This window comes from Pholcus phalangioides, unplaced genomic scaffold (assembly GCF_987345545.1).
Source record: "Pholcus phalangioides strain wild (caught in Gottingen) unplaced genomic scaffold, Ppha-v1.0 ptg000020l_1, whole genome shotgun sequence".
Classification (NCBI taxonomy): domain Eukaryota; kingdom Metazoa; phylum Arthropoda; class Arachnida; order Araneae; family Pholcidae; genus Pholcus; species Pholcus phalangioides.
Window position 1 is genome coordinate 3,640,688 of NW_028301613.1, and position 25,256 is coordinate 3,665,943.

General features: G+C 36.9%; 1 protein-coding gene across 2 annotated transcripts; it reads right to left on the reverse strand.

Annotated features, from left to right (window-relative positions):
- Nucleotides 1-521: 521 nt before the first annotated feature.
- On the reverse strand, nt 522-24,128 carry LOC149070765 (uncharacterized). 2 transcript variants are annotated; one of them, XM_089248726.1, is made up of 3 exons: nt 23,523-24,128; nt 6,569-7,123; nt 522-2,501 (listed from the first exon to the last, which is right to left on the reverse strand). In XM_089248726.1, exons 2-3 carry the CDS (start codon nt 7,111-7,113, stop codon nt 2,291-2,293), a joined length of 756 nt encoding a protein of 251 aa, XP_089104852.1. In that variant the 5' UTR covers nt 7,114-7,123; nt 23,523-24,128; the 3' UTR covers nt 522-2,290. The 2 variants fall into 2 exon arrangements, with proteins under 2 accessions (XP_089104852.1, XP_089104851.1); XM_089248725.1 differs by lacking the exon at nt 23,523-24,128 and adding an exon at nt 10,866-11,030.
- Between the last annotated feature and the right edge of the window lie 1,128 nt (nt 24,129-25,256).

Sequence of the window (25,256 nt, forward strand, 5' to 3'; positions counted from 1 at the left end):
ATATAGGAGAGATCGACATAGAGGAAGTGGGGGGGGGGGGGTGGCCTTGCCAAAGCCCAGCGAGAGCGCGAAATTCGGACATTGGGACGTTCAACTGGGCCGGCCAGCTTCGGGCTACGGCGGCAGCATATACATAATGTGAATGATTGCTATGTAGTGTACAGTTATGCTATGTACAGTACGGTTTGAGAAATTATCACTGGAAAATGGAAGTCCAAGAGTATGTGATAATGTTGTTTCGAAAAAATTATGTAAATAGGTCTCATTCATCATTTATTATGCCATTTTTCGCCGGCAAATCGTCATTATCTTCTGTAAAAAAAATGTAAATCAACGCATTCCTCTGTAAATACCGCCAAATTGGCAACAACCTTGGCGACGTTTGGCGACAGCTCCTTTGACCTGGCGACGTCACTGCGCCAAGAGACAAGTCGCGAGCCGGATAGTGAAGATTCTACTGCGTATTTTGTTGTTCGGTCCAGTTCTACAATAATATGATTAAACTCCTATACACACCAGAATTGAATTTATAGTTTTATTTTCGTACATAAATATGTATTTTATTGAATATTGTACTGATGTACATACAATTGCAAATGGAGGAAGAAAAAAAAATAAGTCCTGCTCAATTCCTCAGAGATACATCATCCTGTTCGCTTTTACTTTTTCGATAGCGCGACATCTGTTGAGACGAGACCTAACTTTTTTTCGGGACACACAGTACATACGATGCAGCTTTCATTGTATCCGCATCTGCATGAAACCGGCGAAATGAACACATTCGGGGGAGAGACAAAAAAAAGGCAAAAAACTAATAAATAATAATATCCAGTTCTTCATAATCCAATGTCTTTGTATGTACCGGGTGATCCAAAAGTGAAGGGAAAACTTGAAAATTCAGTATAATTTGCGAACTAAGGATCTGTTTGCACAGAAAGTGCAGCTACGAAACCGGATTTATTGTCAAGAACTTTAAAAAAAGAGAGAGAGAGAGATTAGTTCGTTTTATTACTAACAGATGGCGCTGTCGGGTTGTAAATAAGGTATTATGCAGATTTGCTCTTTTTAAAATAATGAAGTTCTAGCTCATAGCTAGACAAACTACTACTACTACTTAACCACATATGCACCTCGTAATGAAATTTCTGACGAATTGGTTCAAGGCGCGGATCTAGGGCGATATGTTGGGAGGGGCGAATTGTACTCTTAGCGGAGGGGGTCTCTTGGAGGGGGTGATTGCTCCATCGCCCCTCTCCCGGTTCCGCGTATGAGCCGAGGCAGAAGACATCTTCAGATGTGAATGAAGCTTTGGCCCAGAGGTTTCCGACCCTTTTCCGCTCGCGGCGCCCCCTTACCCTAATAAACGCTTATCCGCTGCTCCCCAGAGCAGTTTAACAAAGAATTTCTTCGAAAAACATTTGTTTGGCCACCGCTCTGCGGCGCCCCTCGTGAAGGCTGGCACGGTTTGAGAACCCCTGGCCTATATATGCAGATATTTTCAGCAATGAACGGAGCCAACGCAGACACCATCAATGCCGAATGAAGCCGAAGCGACATTTCCAGCTACATATGAAGCGGATATCTTCAGCAGTGAATGAAGACGTCTTCAGCCTAGACATGGGTGGAGATACCGGAGGGCGACGTAGCGGAGGGGGGCAATGCACCCCGAGCGTCAATGACGGAGCCGGCTGGTCATTATATGAATTAGCATCATCATCATCATCATGGGCCCCCACCAGCTTTCATTGTCGTGCCTCTCCCCCTCAGCCATTCATGTCTATCTCCGCCCATGAGCCTAAAATGAAGGCGAAGCAAACATCATCAGCTACAAATGTAGTAGAGGAAGACAACAGAACTTTGCCAAAGCGTCCCGTATTTTTACGGGACAGAAATCCCCTCTCTCATTTTTTCACTCTTGAGAAGGGCAATCGCTCCTATCGCCCCCCCTCCCTCTGCATCCACGCATGTGTGTTCCAAGTGTATGTGTTTGATAATGGTGGATCCTCACGAGAGACCCACCCACACGGAAGCACAGCGACAACTAGACCAAACAGCTGCAGCGCCATCTGTTAGTCAAAAAACGAACTAATGTGGGTTTTTTTGACAATAAACCCGGCTTCATTGCCACCTATGCAAACAGGACCTTTTTTAGCTTCATTGGTTCGAGATTTGTTGAATTTGAATGTCTTTTCTGACTTTTTGATCACCCGGCGCGTACAGTGTGTAGCCTGTACGCACTGTACGCAAAATGAATGTCCAGCATCCTCATCCAATGTGTAGCATTGATTCATTAGATGTATCGGTGATAGGGATTGATGGGCCGCTGTTTGATCTTGCCTTTCTTGTTCCTCGTGAAGTAGTCCGAGGATTGTAGGCATTCCGGGTACATCTGTGCGCAGTCGCACTGCTCCTCGCCCCGTTCCGCCGCTTCCTCATAGTACTCGTACACGTACTTCGCTAGCGGCTCGATCCTCGGGTTCTGGATCTCTCGTCTCATCTCACTGGAAAAAAAAAATCATGAGAGAATTATGAGAATCGATATTGATTTCATGAGAGAGGTAGTGGGAAAATTATATTTCTGTGTGAGTTCCGAAAATTTTCATTAATTCCAAAATTATTTCTTTCGTCAGAATTTTCATTCATTCTGATTTTTTCATTTTCAGCAATTCCGAGTTTTTCATTAATTCTGATTTTTCCAGCAATTCTGATTTTTTCATTAATTCAAATTTTTTCATTAATTCAAATTTTTTCATTAATTCTGATTTTTTCATTAATTCAAATTTTTTCATTAATTCTGATTTTTTTTTTCAGCAATTCCGAGTTTTTCATTAATTCTGATTTTTCCAGCAATTCTGATTTTTTCATTAATTCAAATTTTTTCATTAATTCTGATTTTTTTTCAGCAATTCCGAGTTTTTCATTAATTCTGATTTTTCCAGAAATTCTGATTTTTTCATTAATTCAAATTTTTTTCATTAATTCTGATTTTTCCAGCAATTCTGATTTTTTCATTAATTATAATTTTTTTCCATCATTCCGATATTTTCACCAATTCTCATTTTTTCATTGATTCCGATTTCTCTCATTAATTTTGAATTTTCATCAATTCTGAAATGGTTTTTTCCATTAATTTTAAATTTTAATCAATACTGACTTTTGCCAGTTCTGAATTTTGTTTAAATCTCAAATGATTTCTTTAATTCTAAACTGATTTGTTTCATTAATTTTTTGAGTTTTTCTTATAACCATAGATTTTCATTAGTCATTATTTCTTTCATTAATTCTGAATAGTTCTGTAATTTTTCTTTTACCAATTTTTTAATTTTCTGGATATTTTTTTTCAAAAATTTAAAATTATGATCAATTTTAAAATCTTATCAACTTAGATTTTTTAATAAAATTTAAGTTTTCATTAATTATCGATTTTAATTGATTCAGTTCTGTCATTAGTTCCAAATTTTCTGGAATTTTGTGTTTCATTGTAAGAAAATTTTCATCCATTAGAAATTTTCATTAACTCTGATTTTTTTATATTCGTTTTAAATTTCCATAAATAAATTGTGAATGAATTTTCACCAATCGTGTAGCGATTCCTTTCATTAATTTTAAATTTTCATAAATTCTTAAATGTTTTCTTTCATGAATTTTAAACTTTCGACAATTCTGAAGTTTTATCGATTCTTGAACAATTTTTTTCATTAATTTTAAATTTACAATGATGATTATGATTCATAAACACTTCATCAATTTATTACATTGAATCTGAATTTTCATTAATTCTGGAATGATTTGCGCCGTTAATAATGTATTTGAATCAACTGTGAATTTTCTTTAGCTAATGAATTATTTCCTTCATAATTTTTATGAATTTTTATCAATCCAGAGTTTTTAATCACTTCAGAATTTTTATCAAATTTGAATGTTAATTTTTTTTTGGGAATTTTCACAATTTTTTAAATTTTAATTAATTTTCAGTTTTCATCAATGCTGTGAAAGATTTATTTCATTAATTTTGAATTTTCATCAATTCTTTAATGATTTATTTCATCAATTCTTTAATGATTTATTTCATCAATTCTTTAATGATTTATTTCATCAATTCTTTAATGATTTATTTCATCAATTCTTTAATGATTTGTTTCATTCATTTTGAATTTTCATCAATTCTTTAATGATTTATTTCATTAATTTTGGATTTTCATCAATTCTTTAATGATTTATTTCATTAATTTTGGATTTTCATCAATTCTTTAATGATTTATTTCATTAATTTTGGATTTTCATCAATTCTTTAATGATTTATTTCATTAATTTTGGATTTTCATCAATTCTTTAATGATTTATTTCATTAATTTTGGATTTTCATCAATTCTTTAATGATTTATTTCATTAATTTTGGATTTTCATCAATTGAAAATTTTCATCAATTCTTTAATGATTTATTTCAACTCTTTAATTTCATCAATTGTGAATTTTCATCGATTGTTACTTTCAATCAGTTCTGTATCATTTTTTTCGGAATCTAATCATGTGGAACCATTTTTTTTCAGTAATTTTCCAACTTTTATCAATTTTGTTTTACATCAATGATTTTTGTAGTTCGCTCTTGTCCATATAGATGGCGCACCCCCTCACGCTTTTTTGTGCGTAGGGTTGCTAGATTCGAAAACTGGGAAAGGAGGGTGCCTGCGCGCACACCCTTGATGACGTGTTTATTTTCTCTTATCTGCACAAAAGGTGGCGCCACTTCTATGCCAGAAAAGAAACCTACTTTTTATGCCAGAAAGAAGTCGGAGCATCAACAAAGCGCAAGGCCAGTTAGCAGCAGTGGCAGGTATCAACCTACTTGACGCCCTGATTTTCACACGGACAAATTTACAATTTTAGACCGATCGTCGCCAAATTTTGCATATACACCAAACAAGATCGGGATTGAATCGTAGGCTACTTTAAAAGTTCGTCAGAACTGGGCATATGCCCGAAATGGGCAAAAAAAAAAAACAAAACCGTCGGCCAACAATGGTTCCTGGGCCCCCCAACAGTCACTTTCGGAATGTTTACTCTGGTTACCGTGGTTCCCTAACAATGCGTTTCAGACATGCATATATGCCTTTACAATGGTTTGTCACATCTTTAATGCTGCCAGTATATAACAGTTTACCCCTAAACTTATGGGGACCCATGATCAAGCCCCTTCCAAAGAAAACACTGAAAGCAGAGAAATCTATATATATATATATAAAAAAAGAAAAAATCTTTTCAAGAAATTGTTAAATTGTTGTCTGTAAAATTGAACACTGGGACAAATGGTTTTAGGCAGGATTTTTTCCCAACCTTTCTGAACCCAGGGACCAGTGAAATATCTGGAAACATTTGCCGCGGACCACCTCGTGTGGTCCCGTAATACGGGACATTCAGTATTTTCAGTTGTTCCGAATTGTCTTATGCATTTCTCGAGTTTTTCTAGCGGTGCTCGTTGAATTTCTCAAAGTTTACCAAAATTGTGAATAAAGAACGTTTTCGTGGTTACTATACAGTCGAATCCCGTTCTAACGAATAGCGTTATAGCGAAAATCTCGTTTTAACGAACACTTTTGAAATCCCTTCAGATAAGTTTGCATAAGAACAATGTGCAAAAAACCTGAAATTCCTTCATAACAAAATTTCGTTATAACGAAGTGATTTGGCCGGTCTCTTGGAGTTCTTTATAACGCGATTCGACTGTAATATAATTATGGGTATAAATAAAAATATTCATCTTACGTATTTGTCGGGTACAAAGTCCCCCCCCCCCGATTTTTCAGTGATTTTAACTGCAATTAAGAATTTTGCCGACTTATAGCAACGTTTCTGATGACAAATGGTGACGTCCCGTATTTTACCGTATCTAAAAGATCCCGGTTCCCCTTATTTTTCCTGAATGGAATATGGTCATCTATTAATTTGATTGTTTTGTTTCGTCAAATATATTTTTGTTTCTTTGATTTGAAGCAGCCCTTTATTTTGCCCCACCCATTCATTTTTACAGAAATTAGCAAATTTGGCATAAAGTACATCTTTTGGCTACAATCAGTGATATTCCGTATTTAAGCTCGTAATTCCCAGAACTTTCCTTGATGAAGTAAACCTCCTTATGCTAAGCGCCTAGAACCCACACATATATGAACATTAGCAATACAAATTACAACAATTGAATAATATTTCATTCTATTAGATCAGTGATTCCCAACGTTGGCGCAATCGCCCCCTGGGGGAGGGGCGGTAGAAGCTACGGATATAACATAGGATTCTATGGGTTAGATTTCGTTGGGGGGCGATGGGAGAAAAAAATTTATGAAGAAGTGGGAGATGTGACAAAAAAGGTTGGGAAACTATGGATTTGATTGTCAAGTCTGCCTGCGGACCATGTGTTGAGCAACGTTGGTTTAATGTGTACCGCTCAGCGCAGGCTATGCGATGTACCACATGGAGGAATCATTGGATCCCCATGGGCCCTTCCCAGCCCTCTGAGTTGTTGGTAGTGTTTGCTTTCGACAACCTTATCCATAAAAATTGAAATATTACTTACTTGACCAGTTTGATGAAGTTCCGACTCGTCACGGTGCCGATGTCGTTGGCGGAGTTCCTCCGGTATATATCACAAGTCGCCTTCAGCTGGCACTGAGGTTCCGTGACGCCTTGTTCCTCGAGCGTCCTCTCGACGGCCAAGAGCAGTTCCAGCAGCTCCTTGACGTACTTCAGGTCCCTCCTTGTGCGCCTGTGCGACATGTGCGACACGGAATCCTTCTTGGGTCTCTTGTTCTTGTTGCCGCCGCCGCCGAGGTTCTGTCCGCGCCTGAGGATCAGCGGCGCGACGTACTGGAAAGCTCTCCATATCGGTATCCCGGCCAGACCGTACATCACCAGGTCCGGCAGGGTCGGGCTGAACCGCGCCAGCGCGCCCATTCTGGCAGCTCTCTCGAAGAACGGGTAGAAGTTCCTGGCCTCGGCTGGTAGGACTGCCACGGCGTTTGAAGGCGACTGGTCACGGTTCGGCGACTGGTCACTTGCGGATGGAGCGATGAAGACCGTGGACAGGCCGACGAGAAGGACTTTGATCACGCTGGAAATCATGGCGGGGGATCTGCAAAAGAATATAGCACTGAATTGTAGTACAAGGTAGCGAAAACAGTTCGTTGCCGTTTATGTTCATCGGGAACAAAAAGTTTACAGCAAATGTCACTCATAGATCAGGGGATCCTCCCAATCTTTTGCGTTCCACGGGGCTCTCATACCGTGACACACCCAGGCTCTGCAGCGCAAAGTGATTAGAGCACTTTGTCCCATGGGGACTTGGGTGACTTCGGAGATATATTCCAGTACTAAAATGACAGCTGTGTCGATAACATTAAAACCACGGACCAATAAAATGAAATCCATGAATCCGTGTATCCGCAGCCTTCGTGTGATAACACGAAGACTGCGGATCTCTTGTATCGATAAAGGCCCCGGTCCTCCTTGTATCGATGAAATTAAGACCATGAATCTCCTTTTATGGGTAAAACGAAAGCCATGAAAACATAGTATCGATAAATTGAAGTCCATAAACCCTTGTATCGATAACATAAAGGCTGCGGATCTCTTGTATCGATAAACTTATGACTGCAGATCCCTTGTATCGTTCAAATGAAGGCCGTGGATTCCTTGCATCAATAAAGTGAATGTTACGGACCCCTTGTATACAGAATAACATTCAGTATGCAATGATGATGACCATTATTTACTCAATCATGAGTAAATAATGGTTTTCTCACCCAAGCTCAGGGACATCTTGAAGGCTTTCCGGAGACCAGCAAGGGGTCCGCGGACCCCTAGGTTAAGAACCCCTGCGTTAGGACCTGTCGGCATCCGGCACTTTTGGCAACATGCCTCACCCTGTAGCATTCCATTTCCCTGGCGGAGAGAATCCGGAAGCTTCTCAAATAACACACCGTGGGTACTTGGATCTTGACGAAAGATCTGCCACAGAAATGGTTGTCCAGGAAATGTAACGGGTCATAAATTACCGAGATAATGTACGGGGATGACCTGGTATCCTCTTTGGCACTCGCCGCCAGCAGATTTTCGCCATCTTCCTTGCCCTGGGCAACCGTTACCCAGAAAAACCCCTTCGCAAATGAAGCTGGCTCGCGGCAGCCACTCGCAGATTATGTTGACAATGTGCGAACTCGCTGGTGCAAAAGTCCAAAGGGCACGCTGTGTGTCATCCGCTGCACATCCCGATTAGATAGATAATCAACTAACGTATCCTTCACAACAGGCATCTTCAACCCGTTACTCGCGATCACCGCAGTGCTCCCAGAAACGCCCAGAGTGCTCGATGCTCGTGTCTGATTTCGTGCTCGCGAGCACTTGATCATCGTTCCAATTAAACGCCTTGTACATATCGCATGCAAGGATTGAAACCATCTTGATTTCATGCATTCATCTGCCAAAGGAGTGCTCTTCTTTTTGATTATGGGTGCAGGCAGTGCTCGGGCGACTAGAAAAAGATTGCTCTGCCTCATACATTGATTGCCTCCTCTTCTTAACAGACACCATCCTTGGAAATCCTTCACAAATAAAGAAGCGGGGTAGACACCCACAGATTCTCTCACGTCCAAGACCAAGATTTCCACTTTCACCATGGTGTTGCGCAGATGGAATTTTTAACCACTTATAACACGGCGTTTCTCAACCTATAATCCGCGGACCAAAGGTGGGTCTACAGGCAGACTTGATAATTCAATTCTAATTGGATGGGGAATTATTCAATTGTTGAAATTGGATGTTAAGGTGATATAACCATATGAATTCACAAATAAAAGTTTTACCTTCATACATAGGTTCATTGTACTTCATTAAGGAAAATGCGGGAAATTGCGATCCTAAATACGGGACATCACTAATTCGCAGCCCAAAAATGCCATTCACGACAAATTTGCTAATTGCTGCAAAAGGGGTGAAGGGTGGAGAAATAAAAGATTGCTAAAAATCGCAGTGAACAAAATTTTGAAAAAATAACATTCAAATGACCCGATTGCCGTAAAATACGTAACTCAGCAAAATCCCCAAATTGTAGTCAAAATTGCCGAAAAATTGAGGAAAAAGAAGGTTTAACTTGGCAATTGTGGGATGTATTTCTACCCAAAATTGGCACAAGTTATAAAAACGCTGTTTATTAAGTGACATTATGAATTTGAATAATTTAAACATCACTGAAAAAACGGGACAAATGTATGAAGAGAAATCCACAACCACTAAAAATACTGAAATGTTCCGTAATACGGGACGCGAGTGGTCCGTTGATATTGTGTCAGACATTTTACTGGTCCTTGGGGTTCAGAAAGGTTGCGAAGCACTGGCTTAATAGTTTTACCCGATCGTTCGGGCTCTGCGTAAGAGGACTCCCCTGATTTTGCCCGTACTCCGCTCGGGCGGCTTATTTTTCTAAGCCAATCCACTGCTTTTCCCGGCTTTTCGACTCTAGTAGTCCGGTAATGATTGGATTTGCACTAGACTACAAAGCCAACGAATCCTCTTTCCTTAGAGCTCGCGTGCGCTGAACGGGGTAGTCCTGCGGTCTAGGGCGCTCACCCGTCCAGTGAGAGGACATGGGTTCGATACCCCGCAAGGCTAGTAGAAGTTTCTTTCCTCGCTTCATCTCGTATCATTTCTTTTCAGTTTTGTGCTATAATAAAAATAAAGATATGAGTGAATGCGAGTGACTCAATGCTATTTGAGGGCTAAGAACTCAAAATTTATTTTTAAGAAATTCATTTGCGACCCGCCCTTTCAGCCATTTTATATGGTAAACCCATGACGCGCTGACCAAATGTGCTCCTGATGGTTATCTGATGTGGCTTGCCCCCTGAAACCCAATTTTGTAAAACTGAACTGAGCGGCACATTTGCAGACCGCGCTTAAATGACCCCGTGGCACAATTCCAGAGCATTTAAGTAGCCCGTGGCCAGATCACTGAAGTAGGCCTCAAAGATCACTTTCACATTCTAAGATCACTTAAGTAACCCGCGACACAGTTCCAGAACTCTTAAACGATCGTGGCCCATTTAGAGAAACCTTGAGTGACATGTGGCACAGTTTTCGAGCACTTAAGCGGCCCCCAATTCCGGCTCTACATCACTGAAGTTACCCGCGGAACATTCCCAGATTATTTAAGTGATCCGTGGCATAATTACGGATCATTTGAGTGATGCGTTACACAGTTCCAGAGCACTTAAGCGGCCCGGAAAATTTTCCATAGCACTTAAGCAGTCCGGACACATTTCCTGAGTACCTGAAGGGTCCGTGAAATATTTAGATATCCCTGAAATGGTTCTGTTGGGGACTTATATATGAATAGGAAGAATGTTAGTTCAGGTGCCCAATAACTATCGAAAGGTTTTTTTTTCCCGTTTTTGGCGCGCCAAGTAAGACGCCATTAAGAATATTTCCATAATTTTCATAAAAGGGTGGTTGATGACGTAAGCATCATCCAACACCCCCTCCCGTCATCAAAAGTCAGCAAATCGGAAACCCCCTCCCCCCTATCGATGCTGACGCAATACTTGAATGACCCCTAACAGAATATTCAGTTCAGTTGGGGGGGGGGAAACCGACTTTAAGTAAAAATGCTATTTTTGTTCCGCTGTAATTAAAAATCACCATACATTAATAAATTCAATACTCGTAACGATTTCGATTACTATTTGAATATAATCGATTCCAATACGAAATCGTTTATCAAAAATGCGTTCATTTTTGGACGCAATACAGCAGGAAAAACAAACAAACTGTAAAGTACTCAACACGACAATCAAAAGACAGCAACAACGTTTTCTAGTTACCTCACTACTACGGATACCATCGCCATTTATTATAATTGTCAATGTAGGGTCCTGACACCAGCCTGGGTAGATTCCAGTCCGAGATAATAGCGTCACTCATTATGCGCTACCATGCGAATGCTTGCTCCATGTTCATCGCGGCTGTTGTGGACCACGGCCCCGATTTAAACGTCGAATAAACGAACCGTTTCACTCGATATCCAATTTATATAGAAAATGGTGGTAGGAAGCCATTGAGAGATACTTGGAGAAGGAAACCATTTCTCTAACCAGAAAATAAAAAACGAAAGGTCACGAGGTCTTCGACAGTGAAACGAACGAGTTTTCTTCTCTATTAAGGAAATGCTGAGAACTAGATCGAGCTCAGAACCGACGCTTTCTCTTCTTCAGTGTCCAGTCTACAATGGCTACTTCTTGTTTTTTTCTTCCAGGTGATGATGAATGGAAAGTATAACAGAGACACAAACTGTCCTTATAACCCTATTATTTCACTTATTGACACAGAAAACGGAGATATATGATATTTACTCAGTTATATTTGTTTTGGTCCAAGGTATGCGGACAGGGTCGTCTTATTGAGTTGGAGGTGGGGGGATTGAGCTTCAAATGCAGTCGATCCCGTTATAACGAACTCCAAGGGACGGGAGAATTCACTTCGTAATAACAAAAAATTTCGTTATAAAAGAATTCCATATTTTTAACATTGCTCCTATGCAAACTTAGCTTGGGGGAATTTATATTTGTTCTGGTCCAAGGTATACAAATACAACGCCACAACAGGCAAATTGCCCAACGAGGTGGCTGACTTAAGAACATCATGGATCCCCGAGCCATTTTTTGGAGGCCCTACCTACTACTACTACTACTACACCACACATGCACCCCGCCCACCCCCCCCCCCCCCGCGGAACCCCCCAACGAATCTGTACATGCGGGAAGTGCGTGTACGTGTAGTGAAACCTGACGTGAAGTTTTTGTTGTTTCTCTGTAATGCTTGTTATGTGTAGTGCTGCCATCTGCCACGAAACATTGAGCTTCAAATACAGTCGATCCCGTTATAACGAACTCCAAGGGACCGGAGAAATCACTTCGTAATAACAAAAAATTTCGTTATAAAAGAATTCCATAGTTTTAACATTGTTCCTATGCAAACTTAGCTTAATTAGGAAAGTTTTCGTTACAACGAGGTTTTTTCGCTATAACGGTATTCGTTAAAACGGGAATTGACTGTATTTGTAGATGTGACTGATCTGACTGTCTACAAAATGCAGTCCACTTTACTACTTTCGTATTGACTGTATCGTAGAAGGGAAATTTTGACATATACTGCATGATTATGAAATGGACAAAAACGCTTTAGAACAACAGGGATGCACAACCTCCGGCATAGGCGGAGATAGACTTGGAAGTCTGGCGGGGGGGCAGGGTCATTATTGCTGGGGGGGGGGGAGGCACGATGATGATGATGTCAATTCATAAATACATATATACATTAGATTAGTCGACTCTACCTTTGACGCTGGGGGGGGGGGCATCCTCACGCGCCCCAGTATCTCTGCCCATGACATCCGACCCACGGGCTAAATGCGGCTCGCCAAGAGGTTCTATCCGGCCCGCGTAAGTTGTTCCGGTAGGAAAGCCCAAAAACATACTCAACACGATAAAAATGCTTGGGGCTAATTCTATTTCTTTCACAAAAATACCGGATATCACATCAAAAAAAGTTGTCACGGCAAGTGAAGTTGCCATTTACAGCCAGAAAAAAACAAATGTCAAAGGCGAGTAAAGTTGCCGATTACAGCCAAAGAATTTTTAAAGGCGAGCGAGAAGTTGCCAGTTGTGAAGGCCAAAATAAAATAAAAAAAATCGTCAAACCTATTAAAGTTACCAACTACCGTTAAAAATTGCTGAAAAATCGCCAAATATGTGAGATGAATAATATAATCATTCGACTATAATTATGATAGAGCCATAATTATCATGAGGTTGGGAAGGCCAAAAGGTACGGGAGTATCATGTAAAATACGGGTCAGTCTTTATGTATACCTTTCTGGCCCGCGGGCAACAGAAATACCGCATATTTGGCTAAAAAGGTTTTGCACCCACTCCCTTACTGTGAGGGACCTAAAACAAGACAAAAATAAAATAAATTGCACAATGGCGATAGAATCGAATTAGAAGGAAGCGAAAATAAAATTGATGGTTAAAAAAAAAGTGAAGCTAACGCTTTTTGAAATTCGTGAGATGGAAAGGTTTCGGGGAATTGATGAGAGAGAAATTATTTCAGAATTAATGAGAAGGGAATAGTTTCAGAACTGATAGAAATTTCTGATGTTTCAGAATTGATTAATCAATTGATAAATTCTGAAAATTAATTTTGAAAATTAATTCTGTTAACAATTTAACTAATTAATTAGAGGAATGGCTTCAGAATTAATGAGAGAAATTGCTCCAGAATCAATGCGATAAATAGTTTCAGAATTAATTAGAGAAATAGTTTCAGAATTAATTAGAGAAATAGTTTCAGAAATAATGTGAGAAATAGTTTCAGAATTAATTAGAGAAATAGTTTCAGAATTAATGTGAGAAATAGTTTCAGAATTAATTAGAGAAATTGCTCCAGAATTAATGCGATAAATAGTTTCAGAATCAATGCGATAAATAGTTTCAGAATCAATGCGATAAATAGTTTCAGAATCAATGCGATAAATAGTTTCAGAATTAATTAGAGAAATAGTTTCAGAATTAATTAGAGAAATTGCTCCAGAATTAATGCGATAAATAGTTTCAGAATCAATGCGATAAATAGTTTCAGAATTAATTAGAGAAATAGTTTCGGAATTAATGCTAGAAATAGTTTCAGAATTAATTAGAGAAGTAGTTTCAGTATTAATTAGAAAAGTAGTTTCAGAATTAACTAGAGAAATTGCTCCAGAATTAATGTGAGAAATAGTTTCAGAATTAATGTGAGAAATAGTTTCAGAATTAATGTGAGAAATAGTTTCAGAATTAATTAGAGAAATTGCTTCAGAATTAATGAGAGAAATAGTTTCAGAATTAATTAGAGAAATTGCTCCAGAATTAATGCGATAAATAGTTTCAGAATTAATTAGAGAAATAGTTTCGGAATTAATGCTAGAAATAGTTTCAGAATTAATCAGAAAAGTAGTTTCAGAATTAACTAGAGAAATTGCTCCAGAATTAATGAGAGGAATAGTTTCAGAATTAATTAGAGAAGTAGTTTCAGAATTAATTAGGAAAGTAGTTTCAGAATTAATTAGAGAAATTGCTCAAGAATTAATGAGAGGAATAGTTTCAGAATCAATGCGATAAATAGTTTCAGAATCAATGCGATAAATAGTTTCAGAATCAATGCGATAAATAGTTTCAGAATCAATGCGATAAATAGTTTCAGAATCAATGCAATAAATAGTTTCAGAATTAATTAGAGAAGTAGTTTCAGAATTAATTAGAGAAATAGTTTCAGAATTAATTAGAGAAATTGCTTCAGAATTAATGAGAGAAATAGTTTCAGAATTAATGTGAGAAATAGTTTCAGAATTAATGTGAGAAATAGTTTCAGAATTAATGAGAGAAATAGTTTCAGAATTAATTAGAGAAATTGCTCCAGAATTAATGCGATAAATAGTTTCAGAATCAATGCGATAAATAGTTTCAGAATCAATGCGATAAATAGTTTCAGAATTAATTAGAGAAATAGTTTCGGAATTAATGCTAGAAATAGTTTCGGAATTAATGCTAGAAATAGTTTCAGAATTAATTAGAGAAGTAGTTTCAGTATTAAGTAGAAAAGTAGTTTCAGAATTAACTAGAGAAATGGCTCCAGAATTAATGTGAGAAATAGTTTCAGAATTAATGTGAGAAATAGTTTCAGAATTAATTAGAGAAATTGCTTCAGAATTAATGAGAGAAATAGTTTCAGAATTAATTAGAGAAATTGCTCCAGAATTAATGCGATAAATAGTTTCAGAATCAATGCGATAAATAGTTTCAGAATTAATTAGAGAAATAGTTTCGGAATTAATGCTAGAAATAGTTTCAGAATTAATTAGAGAAGTAGTTTCAGTATTAATTAGAAAAGTAGTTTCAGAATTAACTAGAGAAATTGCTCCAGAATTAATGTGAGATATAGTTTCAGAATTAATGTGAGAAATAGTTTCAGAATTAATGTGAGAAATAGTTTCAGAATTAATTAGAGAAGTTGCTTCAGAATTAATGAGAGAAATAGTTTCAGAATTAATTAGAGAAATTGCTCCAGAATTAATGCGATAAATAGTTTCAGAATCAATGCGATAAATAGTTTCAGAATTAATTAGAGAAATAGTTTCGGAATTAATGCTAGAAATAGTTTCAGAATTAATTAGAAAAGTAGTTTCAGAATTAATTAGAAAAGTAGTTTCAGAATTAACTAGAGAATTGGCTCCAGAATTAATGTGAGAAATAGTTTCAGAATTAATGTGAGAAATAGTTTCAGAATTAATGTGAGAAATAGTTTCAGAATTAATTAGAGAAGTTGCTTCAGAATTAATGAGAGAAATAGTTTCAGAATTAATTAGAGAAATTGCTCCAGAATTAATGCGATAAATAGTTTCAGAATCAATGCGATAAATAGTTTCAGAATTAATTAGAGAAATAGTTTCGGAATTAATGCTAGAAATAGTTTCAGAATTAATTAGAAAAGTAGTTTCAGAATTAATTAGAAAAGTAGTTTCAGAATTAACTAGAGAAATGGCTCCAGAATTAATGTGAGAAATAGTTTCAGAATTAATGTGAGAAATAGTTTCAGAATTAATGTGAGAAATAGTTTCAGAATTAATTAGAGAAATTGCTTCAGAATTAATGAGAGAAATAGTTTCAGAATTAATTAGAGAAATTGCTCCAGAATTAATGCGATAAATAGTTTCAGAATCAATGCGATAAATAGTTTCAGAATCAATGCGATAAATAGTTTCAGAATTAATTAGAGAAATAGTTTCGGAATTAATTAGAGAAGTAGTTTCAGAATTAATTAGAGAAGTAGTTTCAGAATTAATTAGAAAAGTAGTTTCAGAATTAATTAGAGAAATTGCTCCAGAATTAATGAGAGGTATAGTTTCAGAATCAATGCGATAAATAGTTTCAGAATCAATGCGATAAATAGTTTCAGAATCAATGCGATAAATAGTTTCAGAATCAATGCCATAAATAGTTTCAGAATTAATTAGAGAAATAGTTTCAGAATTAATTAGAGAAATAGTTTCTGAATTAATGCTAGAAATAGTTTCAGAATTAATTAGAGAAGTAGTTTCAGTATTAAGTAGAAAAGTAGTTTCAGAATTAACTAGAGAAATGGCTCCAGAATTAATGTGAGAAATAGTTTCAGAATTAATGTGAGAAATAGTTTCAGAATTAATTAGAGAAATTGCTTCAGAATTAATGAGAGAAATAGTTTCAGAATTAATTAGAGAAATTGCTCCAGAATTAATGCGATAAATAGTTTCAGAATCAATGCGATAAATAGTTTCAGAATTAATTAGAGAAATAGTTTCGGAATTAATGCTAGAAATAGTTTCAGAATTAATTAGAGAAGTAGTTTCAGTATTAATTAGAAAAGTAGTTTCAGAATTAACTAGAGAAATTGCTCCAGAATTAATGTGAGATATAGTTTCAGAATTAATGTGAGAAATAGTTTCAGAATTAATGTGAGAAATAGTTTCAGAATTAATTAGAGAAGTTGCTTCAGAATTAATGAGAGAAATAGTTTCAGAATTAATTAGAGAAATTGCTCCAGAATTAATGCGATAAATAGTTTCAGAATCAATGCGATAAATAGTTTCAGAATCAATGCGATAAATAGTTTCAGAATTAATTAGAGAAATAGTTTGGGAATTAATGCTAGAAATAGTTTCAGAATTAATTAGAAAAGTAGTTTCAGAATTAATTAGAAAAGTAGTTTCAGAATTAACTAGAGAAATGGCTCCAGAATTAATGTGAGAAATAGTTTCAGAATTAATGTGAGAAATAGTTTCAGAATTAATGTGAGAAATAGTTTCAGAATTAATTAGAGAAATTGCTTCAGAATTAATGAGAGAAATAGTTTCAGAATTAATTAGAGAAATTGCTCCAGAATTAATGCGATAAATAGTTTCAGAATCAATGCGATAAATAGTTTCAGAATCAATGCGATAAATAGTTTCAGAATTAATTAGAGAAATAGTTTCGGAATTAATTAGAGAAGTAGTTTCAGAATTAATTAGAGAAGTAGTTTCAGAATTAATTAGAAAAGTAGTTTCAGAATTAATTAGAGAAATTGCTCCAGAATTAATGAGAGGTATAGTTTCAGAATCAATGCGATAAATAGTTTCAGAATCAATGCGATAAATAGTTTCAGAATCAATGCGATAAATAGTTTCAGAATCAATGCCATAAATAGTTTCAGAATTAATTAGAGAAATAGTTTCAGAATTAATTAGAGAAATAGTTTCTGAATTAATGCTAGAAATAGTTTCGGAATTAATGCTAGAAATAGTTTCAGAATTAATTAGAGAAGTAGTTTCAGTATTAAGTAGAAAAGTAGTTTCAGAATTAACTAGAGAAATGGCTCCAGAATTAATGTGAGAAATAGTTTCAGAATTAATGTGAGAAATAGTTTCAGAATTAATGTGAGAAATAGTTTCAGAATTAATTAGAGAAATTGCTTCAGAATTAATGAGAGAAATAGTTTCAGAATTAATTAGAGAAATTGCTCCAGAATTAATGCGATAAATAGTTTCAGAATCAATGCGATAAATAGTTTCAGAATCAATGCGATAAATAGTTTCAGAATTAATTAGAGAAATAGTTTCGGAATTAATTAGAGAAGTAGTTTCAGAATTAATTAGAGAAGTAGTTTCAGAATTAATTAGAAAAGTAGTTTCAGAATTAATTAGAGAAATTGCTCCAGAATTAATGAGAGGTGTAGTTTCAGAATCAATGCGATAAATAGTTTCAGAATCAATGCGATAAATAGTTTCAGAATCAATGCGATAAATAGTTTCAGAATCAATGCCATAAATAGTTTCAGAATTAATTAGAGAAATAGTTTCAGAATTAATTAGAGAAATAGTTTCGGAATTAATGCTAGAAATAGTTTCGGAATTAATGCTAGAAATAGTTTCAGAATTAATTAGAGAAGTAGTTTCAGTATTAAGTAGAAAAGTAGTTTCAGAATTAACTAGAGAAATGGCTCCAGAATTAATGTGAGAAATAGTTTCAGAATTAATGTGAGAAATAGTTTCAGAATTAATGTGAGAAATAGTTTCAGAATTAATTAGAGAAATTGCTTCAGAATTAATGAGAGAAATAGTTTCAGAATTAATTAGAGAAATTGCTCCAGAATTAATGCGATAAATAGTTTCAGAATCAATGCGATAAATAGTTTCAGAATTAATTAGAGAAGTAGTTTCAGTATTAATTAGAAAAGTAGTTTCAGAATTAACTAGAGAAATTGCTCCAGAATTAATGTGAGAAATAGTTTCAGAATTAATGTGAGAAATAGTTTCAGAATTAATGTGAGAAATAGTTTCAGAATTAATGTGAGAAATAGTTTCAGAATTAATTAGAGAAATTGCTTCAGAATTAATGAGAGAAATAGTTTCAGAATTAATTAGAGAAATTGCTGCAGAATTAATGCGATAAATAGTTTCAGAATCAATGCGATAAATAGTTTCAGAATCAATGCGATAAATAGTTTCAGAATTAATTAGAGAAATAGTTTCGGAATTAATTAGAGAAATTGCTCCAGAATTAATGCGATAAATAGTTTCAGAATCAATGCGATAAATAGTTTCAGAATTAATGATAGGAATAGTTTCAGAATTAATGATAGGAATAGTTTCAGAATTAATTAGAGAAGTAGTTTCAGAATTAATTAGGAAAGTAGTTTCAGAATTAATTAGAGAAGTAGTTTCAGTATTAAGTAGAAAAGTAGTTTCAGAATTAACTAGAGAAATGGCTCCAGAATTAATGTGAGAAATAGTTTCAGAATTAATGTGAGAAATAGTTTCAGAATTAATGTGAGAAATAGTTTCAGAATTAATTAGAGAAATTGCTTCAGAATTAATGAGAGAAATAGTTTCAGAATTAATTAGAGAAATTGCTCCAGAATTAATGCGATAAATAGTTTCAGAATCAATGCGATAAATAGTTTCAGAATTAATTAGAGAAGTAGTTTCAGTATTAATTAGAAAAGTAGTTTCAGAATTAACTAGAGAAATTGCTCCAGAATTAATGTGAGAAATAGTTTCAGAATTAATGTGAGAAATAGTTTCAGAATTAATGTGAGAAATAGTTTCAGAATTAATTAGAGAAATTGCTTCAGAATTAATGAGAGAAATAGTTTCAGAATTAATTAGAGAAATTGCTGCAGAATTAATGCGATAAATAGTTTCAGAATCAATGCGATAAATAGTTTCAGAATCAATGCGATAAATAGTTTCAGAATTAATTAGAGAAATAGTTTCGGAATTAATTAGAGAAATTGCTCCAGAATTAATGCGATAAATAGTTTCAGAATCAATGCGATAAATAGTTTCAGAATTAATGATAGGAATAGTTTCAGAATTAATGATAGGAATAGTTTCAGAATTAATTAGAGAAGTAGTTTCAGAATTAATTAGGAAAGTAGTTTCAGAATTAATTAGAGGAATTGCCCCAGAATTAATGAGAGGAATAGTTTCAGAATCAATGCGATAAATAGTTTCAGAATCAATGCGATAAATAGTTTCAGAATTAATTAGAGAAATTGCTCCAGAATTAATGAGAGGAATAGTTTCAGAATTAATTAGAGAAGTAGTTTCAGAATTAATTAGAGAAATTGCTCCAGAATTAATTAGAGAAATTGCTCCAGAATTAACGAGAGGAATAGTTTCAGAATTAATGAGAGGAATAGTTTCAGAATTAATGAGAGGATTAGTTTCAGAATTGGTGAAAAATCAGAATTAATGATTTTCAGAATAAATTTGAGGAAATAGTTTCTGAATCGATAAAAAAAATTGGAACTAATGAGAGAAATAGTTTCAGGTCTTCATGAAAATTCAGAATACTGTACCTGTTTAACGCTTTTTTTCATGTGAAATAAATACATTTCAATTCACTTCGGATTTGATGTTGTATCCCATGATTAGCTAGACGCAGCCGATGCCAAAAGTAAGAGGTGGTCACAAGGAGGGGACTCGACCGTGTACTTCAAGGAAGGGTAATTCGATCGAAATCCTTCTGACAGCCTGGAATATCCAACGCCTTCGATCTTGGACATATTCAAGCCGGGTTTTGATTAATGGCTCATTGTCTTCAATAAAGGATGATGGATTATGGGAAGAGAGAGAGAGAGATCGTGGGTGTTCCTGCAAACATTTCACGACGAGAGGGCGCTCGATATCCACATGCTAAAGGTGACTTTCTGATTTCACCTTTTTCAACAAGACCCCCGTGGACCTTCAGGCAGCACAAGTGAGAGTATATTGTCCATCAGCAAATACGTTGTCAGCAATGCGTTTTTTTTATTTTCCCTCTAAAGCAATGTCTTAACATGTCATCCATATCCCAACAAGTGTAAATATTATACCGGATTCTCGATACCTGGCCGTTTTTCCCTCCTGAGGTAACCAACGCCCACCAGAGAGAGGGAGAGCAATGAAGAAAAACTCGATTCAATCAACGCAAACACGGTAAAACGAGCTTTGGATCTAATTTATATTCATTGGCTCTCCTGGTGGCGAGTGTTTTAGAAACGAACTCTGTTTTCGTTAACACAGTGCGGGTGGGATTATTTTTCTCTCATTCTGGTTGCCCTCTAATGCCTAAATTCCTACGGAATTTGTGTCGATACGCATGCATTGTATGGAACCGGAGCCTTTACAGGTCGTCGTTGAAATGTGTTCGGGGGGGGGGGGAGCGTTCAACCTCTAAGCGGGTTCAAAGGTTGTATGGTGCAATCTTATCACTGAAGCTATAAATATGAAATTTAGTCATTAGTTTTATTTTATGATGTAAAGACTCATCAACCTCTTAGGGGCGGGTCATAAGGCGGTTCAGAGGTTATATGGAGCAATCTTGGCGCCGCGCCGAAACCGCTGAAGCTACAAATATGAAATTTGTGTTTGTGGTTAGTATTACATTTTATAATGTAGGCACCCACTGAGATTCGATTTACGTCAGAAGATTTTTAGCCTTTTTTTGACCCTCCCTACCCGTTATCAGCGAAATTTCGTCAGACCTCCTTACGCATATTGGGATCATAGACGGGGGGGGGGGGGGCACGAGCGTCCCGATTCCTCCTATTTTTAATGCGAAAAATATTTTTTTTAAAATTAAAATTTCGGAAGAAAAATACCTTTATATATACTATTGCTAGCTGTTGTTACCAAGGGATTCGCTCGCGTGGATTTGGTAATTTAGAAATTACTCGGTGATGATCCCCCCCCCCCCATTACAATAATTGAAACTGTCATGATCCCCTTAGGGGTTGAATTTTCAGAAATCCAGTCTTAGTGGGGGCCTACATTATAAAATGTAATACTAAACACAAATTTCATATTTGTAGCTTCAGTGGTTTCGACGCTGCGCCGAGATTGCACCATATAACCTTTGAACCCGCTTAGGGGTTGAATTTTGAAAAAATGCCGACCAAATTTCATATTTTTCATTTCAGCTGTTTCGGTTTGGCGTGATTTCTCTGCATAACCTTTGAACCACCCCCCTTATGATCCTCTTAGGGTGTCGAATTTCGAACAATATTTTTTTCTAAGCACTTAAGCGGCCCCCAGTGTAGTTCTACATCACCGAAGTTATCCCCCACGACACATTCCCTAATTACTTAAGCGATCCGCGACATAATTATAGATCATTTGAGGGATGCGTGGCACAGTTCCAGAGCATTTAAGCGGCCCGGACAGATTTCCAAAGTACTTGAAGGATCCGCCAAACACTTAGAAATCACTAAAGTGGATCTGTAGGGGACTTATTTATTACGGAGGATATTAGTTCAGGTGCCCACAAACTACCGAAAGGTTTTTTTTTTCTAGTTTTTGGCGCGCGGAGTAAGATGCCACTAAGAATACTTCATATTTCTATAAAGGGTGGTTGATGATGTAAGCATTATCCAAACCCCTTTCCCCCCTTGTGTCATCAAAAGTCAGCAAATCGGAAACCCCTTTCCCCCCTCCCCCGATCGATGATGACGTAATACTTGAATGACCCCTCTGACAAAGAACATAATTTTGAGGAAAGGAACACATTTTGCCGAAAATCTGAACATTATCTACGCATATATATAATTACAGTATTATTAAAATACCTTTTTTACGTATAAAATACCTTTTTTTGTGCAGGTATAACAAAAATCCTTACGTAGTGTTAAACGCAAAAAATTTAAAGTTATGTAAAATTCAAAATTTTCGTGCACCGCCACTAACCTCATTACTTATTAGGGGCCATTCAAGTATTACGTCAGCATCGATGGGGGGACGGGGGGATGTTCCGATTTGCTGACTTTTGGATGATGCTTACGTCATTAACCACCCTTAATGAACATATGAAATATTCTTAATTGCATCTTACTTCGGTGCGCCAAAAAAAACGAGCAAAACCTTTCGGTAGTTTGTGGGCACCTGAACTAATATCCTGCGTAATAAATAAGTCCCCTACAGATCCACTTTAGTGATCTCTAAGTGTTTGGCGGATCCTTCAAGTGCTTTGGAAATCTGTCCGGGCCGTATAAGTGCTCTGGAACTGTGCCACGCATCAATCAAGTGATTCATACTTATATGCCGCGGATCACTTAAATAATCTGGGAATGTGCCGCGGGTAACTTGAGTGATGTAGAACCGCACCGGGGGCCACTTAAGTACTCTAAATCTACGTCACATGTCACTCAAGGGATCTGTAAATGTGTCACGGATCGCTTAAGTGTTCTGGAACTGTGTCCCGAGTCATTTAAGTGATCTGAAAATGTGCCACGGGACGCTTAAATGCTCTGGAATCGTACCACGGGACACTTAAGCAATCTGTAAATTTGACGCTTAGTTCATTTTTACAAAATTAGGTTTCAGGAGGGCAGGCCGCGTCAGAAAACCCCCAGGGCCATATTTGGTTGGCGGGCCAAGGGTCTTTATACGATTTATCATTGTATGGCTTAGAGGGTGGGGGTCGCAATGAATTTATTAAAGATTAATTTTGAGTTCACAGCCTTCAAATAACATTGAAATTAACAGAAAAATTGATTATAATACCATATAAAAGTATTTTCTTCCGAAATTTCAATTAAAAAATAAATTTTTGATCGTCGGGGGGGAGGGGATCACGACCCCCCCCCCCCCATGCCAACCCGGTGTACGTCTCTGATCCCACCAATATGCGTTAGGATTCAGAGGGGCAGAGCTGACGACGAAATTTTGCTGACAAGGAGGGGGGGGGGTCAAAAATGGCTAAAAACTTGCTTACGTAAATACTTGAACGGCCCCCTTAAATCCATTTTTCTTGAAGTAATGTTTATAAAATCAGATGCCGCAAAGATACATCAAGAAAACAGTTAATACAACGATTCCGAAACTTACAATCCTTGTATAAAATCGCGATACACACAAAACGAAAAAGAAACGAAAAACTTTTGCAACATACCTTTTCAATGAAGGAAGAGAGTTCCAGAATCCAAACTCCTCTCTCAATCAATGCCTTTTCAGAAATCCGCAACAGCAACAGTTTTTTTTCTCGCTGTAGAGGAGGACTGCCCTACTGACAACACTGACAAAACCTCCCGAATACGATAAACAAGAATAACTCAGTGTCAGTCCCGTTTTTCTACTCGTTCATCCCCGAAAAACAAAAAAAGAGACCCAGAAGAACGACAGAAACCAAATCCATCAATTGTCTTGCGTCGTTTCACACGCAACAGAAGAACCAAAAAAGAACCAAATTAAAATGGATATATTAGACCTTAATCCTCCACCTTAAGGGAATCCAGAGAGTGTTTCGTGAACGCAAATGAGATCCAACTTGTATCACATCATGATGAAAAAGACACCGGGTGATGGCACCAAAAAGAAGAGAGGAATAAAAAGGGATGGCAACGATTCACTTCCTGAATATGCAGGAATCGACAAAAGTGTCTGCTGTTTGGTCGGTCAAGTTCATATTCATATTGATAAATATGTTTCACCCCCCTCTCCGTCATGGTATAATGGCTGACGTAATTGCCCCCTCCTTCAAGATGGAATACATAAGAAAAAAAAGGTGAATGAGAAGAAACGACTTGATCAGCCGTCACGGGTTCTTGAAGAACAAGACCCAGTTAACCAGCTTACTTTACTTTTGTGAAGGAGGTTTTTTCCCATCGTGACCTCCCGAACACGTGACCAGAGGTCCTCCTTCTTCTTTGTTACGTGGAACGGTTAGTATTTCGGGGCGGCAAATTTGAGAGGAGAAAGAACCGGCTTTTTGTATTTTGCGAGCGTGTGTAAACACGGCAATGACCGGACATCGGCAAGGTCGAGGATTTTGTTTTAACGGGAATCGTGCAAATAGTGGCACGTTTATTCAAGACTCCTCGTTATGGAAAAGGGTTACGGTGTTTCGGAACTGTTGTTTTTTTAACGACGGCTTTTACGCCCCGTAAAAATGCCGTTTTCTTTTTTGGGCACTTTTCCCTCTTGATGTAGTAGTCACGGTGTTTCTTTGATGCTGAACGCGTGTGCTTTTGGGGTGTTTTTTAGGGTGATATAAAAATTTCTAAAACACTTAAGATAAATGTGTTTTTTTGTTCGGTATGGAATTCGGACAAAACACTGATCCCCCCCCCCTTGTCCGCAAAATTTCGTCAGCAGCTTAAAATATTTCGTATCTTCAAAAAAGGGTGGTTGATGACGTAAGAAACCTTAAAACACCCCCCCTTCCCCCCTTGTCAGCAAAACACTGATCCCCTTCCCCCCTTGTCAACAAAAGTCAGCAAAACACTGATCTCCTTCCCCCCTAGTCAACAAAAGTCAGCAAAACACTGATTCCCCTTCCCCCCTTGTCAACAAAAGTCAGCAAAACACTGATTCCCCTTCCCTCCTTGTCAGCAAAATTTCGTCAGCAGCTTAAAATATTTCGTATCTTCAAAAAAGGGTGGTTGATGACGTAAGAAACCTTAAAACACCCCCCCCCTTCCCCCCTCGTCAGCAAAACACTGATCCCCTTCCCCCCTAGTTAACAAAAGTCAGCAAGACACTGATCCCCTTCCCCCCTAGTCAACAAAAGTGAGCAAAACACTGATTCCCCTTCCCCCCTTGTCAACAAAAGTCAGCAAAACACTGATTCCCCTTCCCCCTTGTCAGCAAAATTTCGTCAGCAGCTTAAAATATTTCGTATCTTCAA